We start from the raw sequence: 16298 nt of genomic DNA on the forward strand, positions 1-16298 counted from the left end.
TTTGTGTCCCCTGGGTAGACACCAGAAGGACTTGCCTCAGTCTTCAACTTGGTCTGTGTGGCCCTGGTACCATCCTGACAATAGACTCGGGCAGCATCTAGCCAGAAACAGCTCAGTAGCAGCAGTGCTTGTACCAGGACTCTCTTCCCTCCTACACTCGACCTCTCCACACTTGTGCAACAGATGTGTGGTGAAGACACTAAAAACATGCTTCCACACGGACCCAGCCTGTGGCCACACCAGCAACTGTGGCTAAAAGGCCTGACTCAGCAGTCACACAGTACTCTGACCAAATGTGTTCTGTCCTTCAGCATCTGTGAGTCTGTCTATGCCCCGCTCTATGAAGTGGCCTCTACTGGGTCTTTTCCATTTTACCTCTTCAAAGCGGAGACACATGGATAAGTCTCTATTAGTGACTCTTGACACAGTCAGGGCTTAGCACTGAGTAGTTCAACTGACTCCTCCTTCAGAACCTGTGATCCTTTGTCAGCCCCTCCTCCTCCCTCTCCAGCCTCTGGTTGCATCTTCTGCTGTCTGCGTCTGGCTCAACTTTCTCAGGTTCCTACATATGAGTGATGCTGCGGGATCGGTCCTTCTAAGGTAACAGATATCAAGTTGCATTCCCCATAACAAGTTAGGATGCTTTATTTGCAAAGGGCGTTCAAGAAGCAAAGATAAAATACAGAAGTGCATCCATCTTGGCAGCTATGCCTACCAGGTTTCCTGTGGTGCCCCACGGCCCTCTCCCTTCATTGTAGCCTCTTAACTTTGGGATTCCTGACTCCTGCTTGGGGTTGACAGGCGGCAGTGTTGTGTTCTCAGTAATTCACAGTTTGACTCCTCACCTGATTTTAGCTTCTAGATCTTGAATTTGTTGGTCTTGAAAGCTGAAGTGTGACACGGGTCTGACTCCTGGTGATGTCCTAGGATGCTATGCCTATGGTGTTCACATTTGTCTCTGTGGTTGTCACCATGACATGACTCTAGGGAGGATGGGTAGCACAGGATATCATGCTGACTTCACTGGTGCCGAAAATACTAATGCCTCAGTTGGCACCCACAGCACCATCCAGTGAGAATGGTATGCAAGGGCTACAGTCAGCAGAACATGGGTGCCCCGTGAGCTGGTCTATAGTTGTCTGGTATCCGGGATTGACACTGAGTAGGTACAAGTAATGTTTACGATTTTTTTTTTGAGTGGCTAAATAGGATATCACTTTGTGGTCATGATCATCTGGAGCATCCCTGAGGGTTGGTGCTTAGTATGGTAAGCTCCCTGTTAGCATTGCACTATACAGAGGCTCTGCATGTGATTGACAAGTCTGTCATCATATCTGCCCACTAATACCTCTAAGGTTCTGTAGCAAAGGGCGCCACAGGCCTGCTCAGCCTCTTCCCAGACATGACTTTTGTGGCCAGTCTGAAATCACAGAGTTTGGCCCCTCCTCAGCTACAAGAATGTTCTTCAGTTAAATGTTTTTGTGTGCTATTTTGCTTTGAACGGATAGTGAATTGCCAGCACAGAAAATGGGAACTGTCTCTTCCTCATGTGTACAGCCCAAGGCCTCTATGAGGCTCACTAGAGCTCTTCTTGCCACATGTCTCATGATGACAAATAATGTTTGATGATATATCAATTCTGTGGAAAAGTTTGATGATGTTTGGGTGGTGTAGTGTTTTTATATGGTCTACTTCAGTGATGTTGGAGGCACTGTTTTTGCTCTTGGTGAGCTCAGATCTTCAAAACTACTTGAATGTTCTATGCAGGCATGGCATGGCCAGCTGCATCTCTGTGAATGTTCCTTAGCCTAGGTTACTAATATGCTATGATGATGTCTTTATTAGAGGGGCTAGACATTAGGTCCTGCTCCATTGCTCCCACCTTAATTTCTGGGAAGTGGCACCACCCACAGTGCTACATTTAAAAAAAATTAATAGTAAGTAGATTCACCTCTAGACTTACAAGCTCCCTAGCCTCATGTTCTTAACCAGATATACAGTATCAAGTATGAATTTATTCCTGTGTAACAGGCTTTGAATATAATAAGAAAGTGGTTGGTTATCTTCCTAATATCTATGCCACTACCACACCCATTTCCCTATATTGTCAACTTGGTCACTATGATAGCTCCTTGGGTTTATAGCTGGGTAGAACTTTTTATGACTTTCTTTCCATTTGGTTTGCTTTTCTTGCTATGATAAAACACAGATGAAAAGCAACTTCCCTATTTCATCTCATCGTCCATTATCAGGAGACGCTAAGGCAGGAACTTAGGGCAGAAACTGAAGCAGAGACCATGGAGAAATACTGCCTACTGACTTGCCCCCAAGCTCAAGATGAGTTGCCTTTCTTATCTAGCGCAGGCCTACTTGGTAGCCTTCAGATAGTGCACATGGTGGGATGGATACCATCAACACCATTGAACAATTGAGAAATGACCAGAGGCCAATCTGTTTGAGGCCTTTCCCAGGTGACTCAGGTTTGTGTCGCGTTGGCAGCAGAGGCCAACGATGACACTCTCAGCAGCCCCATTGCAGCTCTCAACACTGTGAAAGCCAGCCGTCCGGGAGGGAGCTTCCAGTTCAGTACCAGCTTGACTTCTTCAGATTCTGTGGCCAAGTGTGTGATGTCTTCAGCAGTGAGGGTCTTACTATCAAGGTTTTGGGCCACCAAGAACCGTAGTAATAACCTGTATTGTTTGGGGACATCTTTGGGACCCCTTGACTGACAATTTTAGGGGAGGTATCCAAAACCTGGCACTGGGTGAGCTTTTTGTTTGGCAACTTCTGGCTTCTGAAAGAAGCATTATTCTCCATGTGGAGTAAGTTCATTTAAACTGGTGTGTGTGTGTGTGTGTGTGTGTGTGTGTGTGTGTGTGTGCGTGCGTAATTTAGGAAGCTATATGGCTCTTTTAATATCCTTAGTGTTATCTTCCCTCCAAACCTCCCTTATCCTTCCTCCTCTTTCTGCTTAAACCTCCTCTAGCTAGCTCCCACCCCCACCATTATGATTCTGCTAAATGGATAGAATATCAGATGGCCTTCTAAAGCCCTTTCTCTACCCAGGTCAGCTCTCCGTCCTCAGAACAAGTGTCAGTGGAGTGGCTACGAACAAGACATCTGTGTCACACCCACTCCCACCACGGCTCAGGGAACATTGCGGAAGAGGAGGCGGGAAGATTGTAAGAGCCAGAGGTCAGGGAGAATGGGGTGTCTCCAGAACATGACAAGAATCACTGTACTCCAGCAGCTCTGGTTGCCTGCAGAGTCCCAACAAGATCAAGCCAATCAGCATTTCAGCATGGGTAGGGGAGGGGCAAGCAGCCCTCAGCCCCTGCTGAGGTGCTCCTGACAGCTGATGACTGGTTGGGGAGGCAGAGTCGATTTTCTTTAGGGATGTGGGCCATGGTAGGTGGCCTTACACTCATATAAGAGCACCACTTGCTGGACAGGAAGTTGGCAGGAGGACTTGTGTGGTGGATTCAGGAGGAAATGGAGGGGGGAAGGGAGTAAATATGACAGGAAAACAATGTTTGCATGTATTAAATCCCCCCAATAAATTTTTTAAAAAATTGAAAACAGGTCTAAGAGAGAAGTTTATAGCTATAAATTCCAACATCAAAAAATACTAAAAACTTAATGATAACTTGAAGAGAGACAAGAAACCCCCCCAACAAGGGATGACAAAAGCCAACAAAGGTCAGAGGTGGAAATGCCAGCATGAGAGGATCAAAGAAACCAAGAGCTGGCTATTGGAAAGGATGAGCAAAATTAATAAACCTTATCCAAAGTAACTAAGACTGTAAGACACAAATTAGTAAAATCAGAGATAGAAGGAGGTGACATTTTCACAGATACAACTAAAACCCCAAATTTACTTGGGAACATTCAGGGTTAAAGTGGGTTCGCCAAGGAGTTCTAGGGTAACTCCACATACACATACTGATAGACAGCATAGCATCTTTGCAGAATCACAGCTAGAGTCTCATAGTTAGCCATAAAAACAATGAAATTTTGTCATTTTCAGAAAAATACGTGGAACTGGAGTTGATGTTATGTGTAACAAGCCAGTTCCCCAGAAGCACAGAAAAGTTGATGGGACTAAACATAAAAGCATGGGGAAGTGGGGGCATTAGTCACGTGAGAAAGACCTAATCAGAGCAGATGGGAATGACCCGCATGCAGGATCTGCATGTGTGGAAATGTTACAGTGAATTTCCTTATTCTGTACATTCAGTAGCAACTACATTTTTTTAATAGGAAAAGGAAACCAAAGTAAGAAATAACAAATATTTTTTAAAAGATAAATGGGAAATATTAATGGATACAAATGAAAATGAGCACAAATCAAACCCAAAACAAAAATTAGTTAAATAAAAATTTATAAGTTAACCCCTCTGGGTGAGAATAAGACCACTACCATAATTTTGATTCAAATTTGAAGCAAACTTTAATTAAATACTGGCCAGGATGATGGACACTGGCAAGTCCATTCTGGGGTTCCCGGAAAGTGGTCACCAGTCAGTTAGCCAGGTGATTATAAAAGCTAACCCACAGGCTACATACATTCCACCTTTGTCTGGTTGGGGGCAAGAATACATCCCGATGTTCTTCCTGCCTCCCTGGGATCAAGCGCATCTGGTGCATTCGGGGCGCCGAATTTCTTTTAGGGAAGTGCAAATATACTTATTACCATATATGAACAACAACCTCTAGCATCTCAGGACGGATCTGTCCTTGGGCAAGCATCCTACAGGTTAGAGGCCATTTTTGTTCCGTGGATCTCTTAGGCACAGTATTTAAAATTTAAAGCATATCTTTGGCTCTCACAAAACCTGAATATGAAACTCATGAGCCAAAATCACCAAACTAGGAAACAAACTTATTGTGTTGAGGTCAAAAGAGGTCGGCAATGTCCATTTCTAGAGATCAATAACTTCCAACTTCTTCCAGTTCCAGTGTTGAAATCCAACCACTTTCCAGCCGTCCAACACCTTTGCAGCAATGTAAGCACAAAAACCGCCGCCCAGACAGCACCTCCATGGGCAGGTGCTGATAACCCCTCACAGTTGCCCTTTGGAAGATCACAGCGAGGAACACTCCAGTCACAGCTGGGTACAACCCAAAGTAGTTTTCCCTCGCTTTCTGTCCCTGGAGATTTTATTAATTCCTTTTCACAGAGATGTAACCAAATGTCTGACAAGAAGCAACTGAAGGCAGGAAGGGTTCATTTTGGACCAAGATTTCAGGAAAAGGCATGGTGGTTGTCTGGTCCATGAGACTGTTCTTCAATGACAGGTTCCTGATAGAGAGTGGACCAAGGGATGAGAAAGAGAACGTAAGAAAGCGGGCACTGGGGAGGTCTTGCATAAGCAATGTCTTACACCAAGTTAAGTTAAGCACAGTATCTGAAACTACCTGGCTTCTTTCCATGACTGGCAGTTACATAGGGTCTGTAGCTATGGCTTCTTTCCATGACTGGCAGTTATGTAGGGTCTGTAGTTACGGCTTCTTTACATGACAGATAGCCTTTTTAAATGGTGTCCTCCTTTACCGTTCCACCATTATGAACAGATTATGCATTTTACTGATTGTCTTAAAACCATTTTTTTTATTGATTCAACCTTTTAACTTTAAATTTGTTGCTTCTACTCCTATTTTCTTTGTTCTGCTTCCTGGTTTATCATGTTGTATTTTTCCAATTTCACTGCATGAACACTTTAATTTTTTTCTTTCTAAGGCAGACATTAACCACCACTTATTTCCCTATTATCAATGATTTATCTGGCTCACAGTCATTCAGTTCTAATTCTTCATTTTCCTTGAGTTTACCTTTTAATTTGTGCACTATTTAGAAGCATACATTTTAATTCCCACATTTTGCAAATTTTAAAAGTCTTAGAATATTCTCCCCATTCATGACTTTACATATTGAAGCTTACATATTGTGCTGTGCAGCAGAATATGAATGCTTTCTGATACTCTGTACGTCTCTGAATACCACTAGAGCAACAGGTACTGGTTCCCCCTGCTTTGCACTTTTAGAACAACCAGAAGAGAAAGTCTTATATCCATGACTCCATATGCCAGAGGCCTGCTTTCTGGAGGCACTCACAGAGACTGAAGGGGGAAGTTTGTGGATGCTCAGTGTACAGTGAATTCTGAGACAGCACCCAGGGATCCAAGAAAACTAGCATCAGTACCCAGCCAGAGCAGTAGAACGAAAACAAGGGAGATGTTCCAGCACGTTCTTGGAATGACAGCACCACACCCAGTGTAATGTGCTGTGCTGGTTAGTGTTTTGTCAAACTGATGCAAGGCATCTGGGAAGAGGAACCTGAGCCGAGAAGATGCCTCCATCCGATTGGCCTGTAGGCAAGTCTGGAGACATTTTCCTGATTAACGATAGATGTGGGAGGGCTCAGACCACTGTGGGCTGGGCTATCTCTGGGAAGGTGGTTTGCATGAAAGGAAGGCTGAGCTAGCAATGAAGGACAAGGCAGTCAGCAGCATTCCTCTCAAGCCTGTGCTTCGATTTCTGCCTCCGGTTTCCTGTCTTGAGCTCCTGCCCTGACTTCCCTGCATAATGAAATATAATCCATAGGATGGAATAAACCCTTTCCTCCCCAAGATGCCTTTGTTCACGGTGTTTATCACGGGAGTAGAAAGGTGACTAAAACTCTTGACTCGTGTGTTTTCTGACTCTGGGGTTCTCCTTCAGCACATGATGAAGAACTGGCATGCAGGATTGGACCAGTGGGCTAAAAGGAGAGACTAACTCTTCTTGATTCATTCCTCTTCTTGTCCTTACTGGGATTTTATTCCTGTCCTCATGAGGGAGATGTCACTGTTGTTAAGTGTCAGATTTCATCCTCATGTGCTTTTAAAACACATGTGTGTGTGAGAACATGACTGTTGGGGCAAATAAAGACCAAAGACACACCAAGGAAGGACTATGGCATGAAGGGTGGATGAGAATCAGAAATGAACCACTGATGAGTGCTGTCTTAACCACTGTAAATAGTTAATTTAATGATTAAATGATGCCAAAGTTCACAGGTTTGTGCAAAAAGCATCTTCTGTGATGTCACAGCTGAGGATTCAGAAAATGACTCAGAGTCTTGGCACAGAGCCAATACAAGTTGAGGCTTAAGAAAACCCCATGAACTAGCCCAGGGCCTACACCAAGTCATCTCCTACATTAGCCTCCTCTGAGCCCCATTTCTGATGTAGCCAAGGGTTGACTTATATGTGAACACATCCAGGCTAGCTGATGGGGCAGCCTGGCTAGGAGTCCATGAACAAGGGCCTCTTGCATCCCTCCCAGTGCACCTAGGCCTGAATAACTTCCTTCATCTGTGAATTAGAATGTGAAGCTACAGTCTTGGCTTAGAGGCATAGGCCCATAATCTCAGCCACAAGATAGTGATGGCATTTCAATGCAGTGAATTCAAGGCCTACTAGCACAACTTAGGAAGACCCTGCCTCAAAAAGCAAAAGAATCTGGGGATATAGTTTGGAAGTGTAATGCTGGCCTAGCATACAGAGGTCTTCTGTTCAATTCCCAATAAAGAAAACAAATGAATGGATCTACAAAAGAGAGTCCACAGGAACAGGCTTCTCCTGTCCAGGGCATGCCCTGTCAGAGAGCATCGCATTTGCAACATGTAAGATGGGAGCTGGCTAATGGCCCCTCCAAATGTCAGGCCTTTCCCCCAAACTACCCACTCAAGAAGGCCCTGGCTAGCTGAGGGCTAGATTGATCTTGCCAGCCATGTCTTTAGGGGAGCAGCAAGTACTGCGAAAGAAAAAATGCAATCACAGGCTAATTCTAGAAACTGGGTAATGGTCCACAGGGATGAAGACTGGGAAGGCTTTTGAGCACACAGATAATAATAACATGTTCTTACAAGCAGAGAGACTTTATGAGGAGTGAGAACCCCAGGGGCTGTTAGTCTGCATTCTCCTAGGATCAGTGGATAAATCTGGAAGACCTGGGCCTGCCCCTATGCACGCCCCCCCACACCCCAGCACGGCATCTCCAGGTTTTCCCTCATGATCTCCTCCTTCCACAGAGCAACACAGGTGTCAGAATGAAAGTAACAGCCTGTGGAAATTTGAAAGGAAATGGCATATTAGGAGGTATGGCCTTGTTGGAGGAAGTATGTCACTGTGGAGGTGGGCTTTGAGGTCTCATATATACACACTCAGGCCACACCCAGTGAGACAGTTCACTTCCTGTTGCCTGCAGATCAAGATATAAAACTCTCAACTCCTTCTCCAGCACCACGTTTGCCTCCATGCCACCATGTTCCGCCATGACGATAATGGATTGGACCTCTGAACTGCAAGCGAGCCAATTAATTCTTTTCCTGTAGAAGAGTTGCTGCGGTCATGGTGTCTCTTCACAGCAGTAGAAACCCTAAGACACAGCCACAGCCCTAACACCATTTTCAACAAAACTACTTTTATTCACCATAGCTTACAAACTTCTAAAGTGATAATTCCCTCCCACTCCTTGCCCCACCCCTCAGTCCTGCCTTTACTGCCCAGGGCCTCTAACCTTCTAGTGCTACCCTTTGCACCAGCTAGATCAGTCCTGAGTGAGCAGGAGCTGGATTCTTTTCTATTGCTTCCTTTTCGTGGGGTTACCCTTTGCACCAGCTAGATCAGTCCTGAGTGAGCAGGAGCTGGATTCTTTTCTATTGCTTCCTTTTCGTGGGGGGAGGTCAGAGGCCGAGTGAAACCTCTGCTGGCTTTGAAGGGTCACCACACAGGTGGCTCAGTGCCGGTTCTTCCTCTTCCTCTTCCGGGTGCCTAATGACTCGTGCTTCCTCTTCTGAGCCTGCAATGGTTGAGCTAGCTCGAGGGCTGAGAGTGCCCCTTCAAACACCCCGTGACCAGGCCCTGGGTCGGATCTTTTAGCCATGGGAGTCAAGCCTCCAATGAGAGCTCGCTTCTTTGACTTGGCAATTAGAGATGGATCTGGGCTGAAGCCCCTTATCTTTGGAGATGAGGGTTCGGGGATACTGTCCGAGTCAGAGAAATCTGCATAGGGGAACAAGTGGCTAGCCAGTTTCCATGGCACCAGGTTGTACTGGGAGCAGAGGAGGAAGGACAGACTGTGGAGCTCTTCTTTGTCATCGGTGGTTCTGCCCAGGGACTCATGGAGCTCCTCAGTGGCAGGAACTTCTCTGAGGTTCACTCCACTTCTGGACCCTGGGCTTTGGGGGTAGGCATCTTTATCACAGGTTGTAACGGTGGATCTGATGTCTACCGGTGAGGGTAAACATTGGCTACCTGGGAGGACGGAAGGCCTAGGCCCCCATATTTTTGCATTGGTGTCTTCAGGACACTGTTGGTCTAAGAAAGCCATTTGTGAGGAATCTTTTTGTGCACTGGCCTCTCTTTGGGGACCATGGCCATCTTTCTCTGCACCTTGGCTGACAGACAGTTCAGAAGCATTGGCAAGTATCTGAGAGGCATCTTGGTTCAGAGGTGTCGCCTTCCAGCCTTTCTTCTTCCAAGTCTCCAGCAGCTGCAGGAGGAAGTGAGCACATGAGACCCAGGCCAGACTGGAAGGATTAGAGGGTGGCACATTTGGGTGCAGGTGGCCAAGGGGAGAGTCAGGGACTGCGGGTCTGCTGGCTGTCATGCCACGCTCCTTGCAGCTGTGCACTTCACCCCACCCCTACCCTCGTGTTCATACCTGCATCCCCTTCTGCCCTGACTTCCTGTATGTCAGGGTGAGTCAAGGTCACATGATTCTTATGAACAGGGTCCTCTCTTTCTCTGTCCATTTGGTTCCCTCAGCATCCCACTCTCTTTGGGGTCCTCCCTTCCCTGCTCATGTTTGCCTAGTGTCTCTCTGTATCCTGCCTGCCTGGTAGCTGCTTGCCTCTTGCCTACTTCCTGCTGCTTCCCCTTTGTCCTTAGTGCTCACCCTTCCCTGCCTACCTGCTTAACAGTGACCTCTTCCTCATACTCCAGCACCTTCATGAGAGCCAGTATGTCCATCTCTGGTTTGGAGGATAGGATTTCTGCCACAAATTGGGGGTTTATTATGGCCTCCACCTATAAACGGAAGGGAAAGGACTTGAGTGCCTGGAGGCGGGGTATCTGCAAGCCAAAGGGACCTCTGTCTTGCCCTGTGTTGCTACCAAGTCGTGATGACAACCAACATTTACACACACACACACACACACACACACACACACACGAGAGAGAGAGAGAGAGACAGAGAGAGACAGAGAGAGACAGGGACAGAGAGAGACAGAGAGGGAGAGACAGAGGCACACAGAGAGACAGACAGACATAGAGAGAGCTCTGAAGACAGGGAAGCAGGCTCAGTTACAAGGACTGGGAAACCCATACTAGGGCTCCAGATGCAACTCACTTGCTCAACGAAGTGTTTCTGGGAACATAGCTCGTCAATGTAGCTCAGGAGTCCTGCATCTGAGTGCAAGTCATCCTTCTGCTCTGGCCCACTGCTCTCCTCCTCCTCCTTTTCAATGGGCTCTCTCGTGAGCGGCTGTGGGAGCCTCTCCAGCCAGTCCATGATGTCCATGTACTCCTGCACTGCCTCAGGTGGAATTTCTACGGGTGCCTCGGTCTTGCTTAATTGCCTGTCTCTGGGTCCTGGGAGATGGACCGGGTCAGCTCTGGGGACAGTCTTCATGGAGCTGCACACTAGGAGATAGGAGAGCATGATGATCCATGAGTGGGGTTTAGTTTCACCCAAGCCAAGCCATGCAGAGCAGAGCTCAGTGGAACTGCAATGGCGTAGGGGAAGCCAACACAGTGTTCCCTAAAGATCTCTGAGAAGGGACGGTGCAAAGGGTGATATGTCTAGGACTGTCATATGGGAGAGTATTTGGAGCCCCCAGTGTTTCAGGTACTCTTCATACTCAGTGTCCAGGTCCTGATCATACGGGGTTTGGGTCCTTAGGGAGACGAGGACAGAGAGGAGCAATGATCATGACCAGTTCAATGATTACCCAATTCAAGACTAAGGGCTACAAGGGACCCCGGGCTACATAGCAAATGTAGCAACCTACATGTGGAGCAAAAGTCTATTTTGACTGATCTGACCTCAGCATAGAGACCTAAAGCTACGTGAGCCCTACCTGGTTCCTCAACCACCTCGGGAGCTGATGGCCTTGGTGGATCTTGCCTTGCTGTGGTTGTAAGAAATTGACACTGGACATTTCTCATTATTTCCAGCCTTGAGGCCTCCATCTCCAGCCTTGCATTCTCCATCTCTTCTGCACTCTCGAATTCTGAGAACCTAGGGATAAAGGAGGCCAGGGCCCAGCACAGGAGATTACTAAAGGTGGTCATTTACGCAAGGTCTTGGGATGGTCTGGTACACTTCCATGAAGTTGCTGGTCTTGGAACATAACCACAGCTCTGGGGCACACTATAGCCCTTGGTATTTGTAGGGAATCAAGTCAGTCCGAGATGGCCCAAGCAGGGCTTTCAGGTGTCTTCTCCTTAAGACCTGTCCTGACCTTGCCTAGAGCCACAGAGGAGAGCTGATTGGGAAGTGGGCCGTGGATATGACTTATGGGGTACATCAGGATCCTGGACCAGATCCAGAGATGCTGACATTGAGACTGGGAGAGCTGGAGTGACCTGGGAGGCAGGCGCCCAGGAGATGTCAGGAGAAAGTAGAAGGAAAGCTGAGAGGTGTGACTGCTTCCCTCTGAGAGCTGTTTGTTGGCTTGTGTGCACAACAGCATCACGTGGAGCAGAGGTAGAAAGACTGTCCTCAGAGTGTGTAAGAGGCCTCCGTTCTCTCTGCCTTCTTCTATTTATATCCACCCCAGATATATAAGGCTACAGCCGAGGCCACTCTCTTGAGACACAGTGGTCTCTGCTGTTTGAAAAGCAGTGTCAATGCTAGGCATTTGGCCTAAGACTGGGGAGTGTGTTTGCTTTGCATAACCCACAGTGCTGGAGGAGACCTTACAGGGCTGGGCTGGGCCACTTTTCCTACTCTGACCCTCAAAAGAAAAGTGGGAATAGACTTATGATGTCAGAATTGATGGGACCGTAAGATAGCCCATCATTCCAGGACGTGAGGATAACATTCTTGACGAGGGGCCCAAGTGTTAGGTAATCCTCCTGCCAGGGCATGGGTAACAAACTTACCAGACCCAGCTGTAGCCCCCCCCCCCCCCCCTCGCCACCACATACCCTACTCAAGACTTCAGAATCAACAGACCCACCCATGTTTAACAGCTCCCCACATACTCTGCTTCAAGATTCCCTTGACTCACTTTTCAGCCATCTCAAAGAAGATCATCCGGTCATAGTTGCTTGTACACTGCCATTCCTGCAGACCCCTCCACAGGCCCTCCTCCACAGTCATGGTGGGCTTTCTCCGGGCCAGGGACCGAAGCACCGGACTGTAATTCATTAGAACCACATAACCTGGTCATTGGCTTGCACTCCAGACCCCGCAACCCAGCCCAAGATAGATTCTATAGCCTAATGGCACTATAAGGTCAGCTTCCAGGAATGCCTAACCCTGCGACAAACATCAACACAAAGATCTACGTATGCTCCCCTGGCTGCCCTGTGCACTCTGTGTGTGTGGAGGAATGAATGGGGGTTAGGCTCCCAACATGGAAGTACAGGCGACAAAGTCAAAGAGAAAATCATTAGAAATGGGACCTTGGGTGGCGGTAGCCAGGTTTAGGTTATGATGTGGGACTCCCAGGATTGGACAGTGCTCTTTTTGGAAGGGAGAAGAGATCCTCCCGCCTCCAAATTTTCTTTTAGTCCTGTGAGACAACCATGGACAATATCAGAACTGGCTCTTCAAGGTCCTGTCTGAAGACAGTGTCCAGAACTGTGAAAATACAGTGTCTGTGGTTTGAGTCGTCTAGTCTGCCTGGCCATGTTGCCGAGCTGATGGCCGAGATGCCCAGAATGGCCTGGAACCCTGGGTTAATGACTGGGGCCATGATGCAGATAACTGCTGAGGATCAAAATGGAGCAAGGAGACCAAAGATTTCCCCCGGACGGGTGGAGAGCCTTCCTGGCCCAAGGGAATTTCCCCAGAACAATGGGTTGGGGAGAAATGTCTAGGTCTTTCTGGAATCTGGCTCTCTTCCCTTATCCCAGTTGTGGTGTGCTGTGGGCACTAAACACTGAGGTCAGTGGTAGAAGATAAAAGTTAAGGAGAAGGGCTACCACGTGGGGTGAAAGGTCTAAATCCAAGCCCTAGACCTGGGGCTGACTCCAGGAGGGTGTAGTTTTCTGGGGTGGCCCTAGCTCCTCCAGCACCTTCCTCATCCAGGCACCATGACACTCACATGAGGAAGCAGGAGAAAGCCGCCACGTCAGGAGTCTGGGACAGGTGCCGTTGCACCAGAGTCTTGAGAAGCTGCCAGCGCCGGAAGTTCCCATAGACACTGTCTGGTTTGGACAAGTATTCTGGGGAGTTGGATTGGACGTTGGCTGGGCCACTCTGCCCATATGCTCCTTTTGGAGGTGGTGCTGAGTTCACTGGGGACCTGACAGAAACCAGCTGGACAACTGGCTGTGTGGTGGGAGGGTGAGGACCCAGGACCCACGTTCCGTCTTGAGACTGAACAGCCGAAGCAATTGGAGTATTTATGAAGGTGTTTGCAGCAGGCGTTGACATGAAGAGGGAAGCAGGGTGCCCCATACTCCCACCTTGGGCCCCAGGGACATTACAGTTGAGGGGCACCTGAGTGAGGACAATATTGGCATTGTGCACAGGCTGGACAGGCCTGACTGGTGCCCCAACTTGTACAATGTTCAGAGGTACCACTGTTCCCAGGGCAGTGCTTCCATCTTCTGCCACCAAAGACATCCCAGGCAAGGTAGATAGCACTAGAGGGTTCCTGGGAGAGATGCCTACAGTCATGAGAGGTGCTGGGGGCTCCCAGAATAACTGGGGTGCTGGTTGGGGCGCAGGTGGGAGAACAGGCAGGGTAGCAAATGTAGGCATGGAGGCAACGGGGTTCACAGTCATGTTCTGTCCCAGCGAAGTTGCTGTGAAGATAAAGGAGACAGTGGATGAAGGGGGAAGGGGCACAGGTGGGGGACCCCCTGGTCCTGGTAGTCAGTGGAAATCAGGGGAGGTCATGGGGAGAGGATTGCACTGTTTGCAGATGTTCCCGAGGGAATTCCCTGCTGGGTTCATCTAGCCAAGCACAGTTCCAGCAGGGATCTTTCTTCCGTTCAGCAAGATTCCCTGATTGCTGTCTGTGGAGAGGAGCCCTTAGCTTTCCCACCTCTGAGAGGCTCTTCAGGAATCCCTGGCAGAAAACTCATCAGTGTCTAGCTCTCTTCCCAGAGATGGACCAGTTTGACTTGGTCTGGACCACCATCCAAGTAATGATGCTCACAGGAAACAAGGCACCGTCAATGAGGGCCAGTTTCTAGAAGGGCCTCTGTGAAGGCTTCAAATATTTTGACCTCATCCCTGTCTGAGGGTTCCTTCCACATTCTGAAACCTCCCTCTCTTTCTAGTCCAGCACAACAAACCAAAACACCTCTATACAATCTTCCATGCCAGCACCCTGGAATCCTGGAGGTGATGCTATAGCGTGTCCTACCCATGTTGCCGCTCCCTCTCCTAATGTCTCCCCCAGGAAACAGCAATGGGGTAGATTCTGGCAGCCCCACACTGCCCTGACAGTCATTGGTTCCCACCATGGTTGGGAGCTGTTCCCACAGCACCGGTGTGTAAGACAGCCGTGTAATTAATTCCCTGACACTTGCCCTTGCTATCCCGGCAGTGGCTGTGGAAGGCTGTAAAAGGTCAGGGAACAGTGACTAAGGGGTTTGTCAGGAGGCTTCTGGGGTTTCCCGCAGCCACTGACATCGTCACAATTGGTCATGAAATGAAAACCACATGTGGTCGTTTTCTTGCGAGCACCGACCAACATAAAAGAACGACTACTAGGTGGCATGCGGGGTGGGGGGGGATTAGGGGAGGGTGGGACGATACAGTCATGAGCCAGATGTCAAGTGGGGTGCAGTTACTGGAACGCCTGAGGGCCCCCTCAAAGAGAGCCAAGTCCAAAAGGCCTGCACATGAGACCAGGACACACATTCTAGCTCTGTTTAACAGTTACACAGAGGGTGTTCCAAGACAAGCGCTTCTGTCTAAAGTCTCTAGGAAAGGAGCCAACCACCAACGCCAACAGCCTTCCACATCCCTTCGTGTGAAAGCAGTGACAGGGAAGAGAGGCTTCCGGTTACAGTTACATGATGGGCTAACGGAACTGCACCTCTAAACTGATATTTTTTAAAAAAATATATCTAAATATTTAGTGTAATCACCCATTTCTTTGTTGACACTTCCTAACTGCTTAGGAGGAATCAAAGACATCAACTGCCTGACGGAGTAGAAGCCTTCCCTCAATGGGAAGGTGTGAGGGACTCTGGGCTGCCAGAGGATGAAATAACTCTCCATCCCCATAGAGAGGACCCCACTGAGCTGTTTCCTGCCTAGTCTGCACTGTCCTCCTTAGGTCTAGGGTGGCCCAGTTAAATTCCTGGGATCCATAATTTCACATCGCAGGTTCCATCCAGAAGCTGAGAGAAGTGACCCAGAGCTCAGGCCTTGCCCATGAACCCTCCTTGGACCACCACAGTGAACCATCCCACCACACCTATGACTTGTGCTTAGGAGACCTGCCTGCCACACAGGAAGAACCCATGTAGGACCTCTCGCTGTGTCTCCTGCTGCAGTGTGTCTCCTACAATTTAGTTCCACCAAGGGCTCTGTTCAATCTGCCATGAGTTTTGTCAGCTTCTGAGATGATGTCCTTGCAGAAGTCCAGATCTGTCTCCTATCCCCTCCCTCCCTTGGTCTAGTCAGTCACTGCTAGTATCAAATTTAAATTGCCCATGGCAGGGAGGCAGGTCCCATACCCTCATCCTTCAGGCTTACCTTCTGAAGCTATTCCTACAGGTGTGGACAGTAACCATGCCTGTCTGATAGGATCCATGGTGAGAAAATTCAGATAAATCACACCAAGTCACCAAGATGTGGCAGATGCTCAAGAGAGCCAGCCACAACTGAGCAAAGTTTGAAAGGAAACAGCTCCAGAATGTGGCATTGAACATTCCGCAGTGGGGGAGGGGCAGAGAGTAAACAGGGCGGAGGGGGGGGGGGAACATTCCGGGAGGGGTTGTGGCAGGTGCCTAAGAACCTTGGGGTCATTCAAATGATGCATCCTTGTTGGAGGTGACTGCACATACCTGGTGTTTGCCTCTAGGTAGGTTTCAAATGATGTCTTATACTCATAGCA

At 48.3% G+C, this 16298-nt stretch overlaps 1 protein-coding gene across 1 annotated transcript; it reads right to left on the reverse strand.

Annotated features, from left to right (window-relative positions):
* Positions 1 to 8782: 8782 nt before the first annotated feature.
* Positions 8783 to 15995, reverse strand: LOC121443236 (NUT family member 2-like). The gene is made up of 7 exons (XM_041644915.1): positions 15938 to 15995; positions 13323 to 14028; positions 12282 to 12410; positions 11127 to 11287; positions 10397 to 10689; positions 9958 to 10074; positions 8783 to 9538 (listed from the first exon to the last, which is right to left on the reverse strand). Exons 1-7 carry the CDS (start codon positions 15993 to 15995, stop codon positions 8783 to 8785), a joined length of 2220 nt encoding a protein of 739 aa, XP_041500849.1.
* Positions 15996 to 16298: the final 303 nt, after the last annotated feature.

Source organism: Microtus oregoni, unplaced genomic scaffold (genome assembly GCF_018167655.1).
Source record: "Microtus oregoni isolate MIOR12 unplaced genomic scaffold, Mior012 000103F_ref0000194, whole genome shotgun sequence".
Classification (NCBI taxonomy): Eukaryota; Metazoa; Chordata; class Mammalia; order Rodentia; family Cricetidae; genus Microtus; species Microtus oregoni.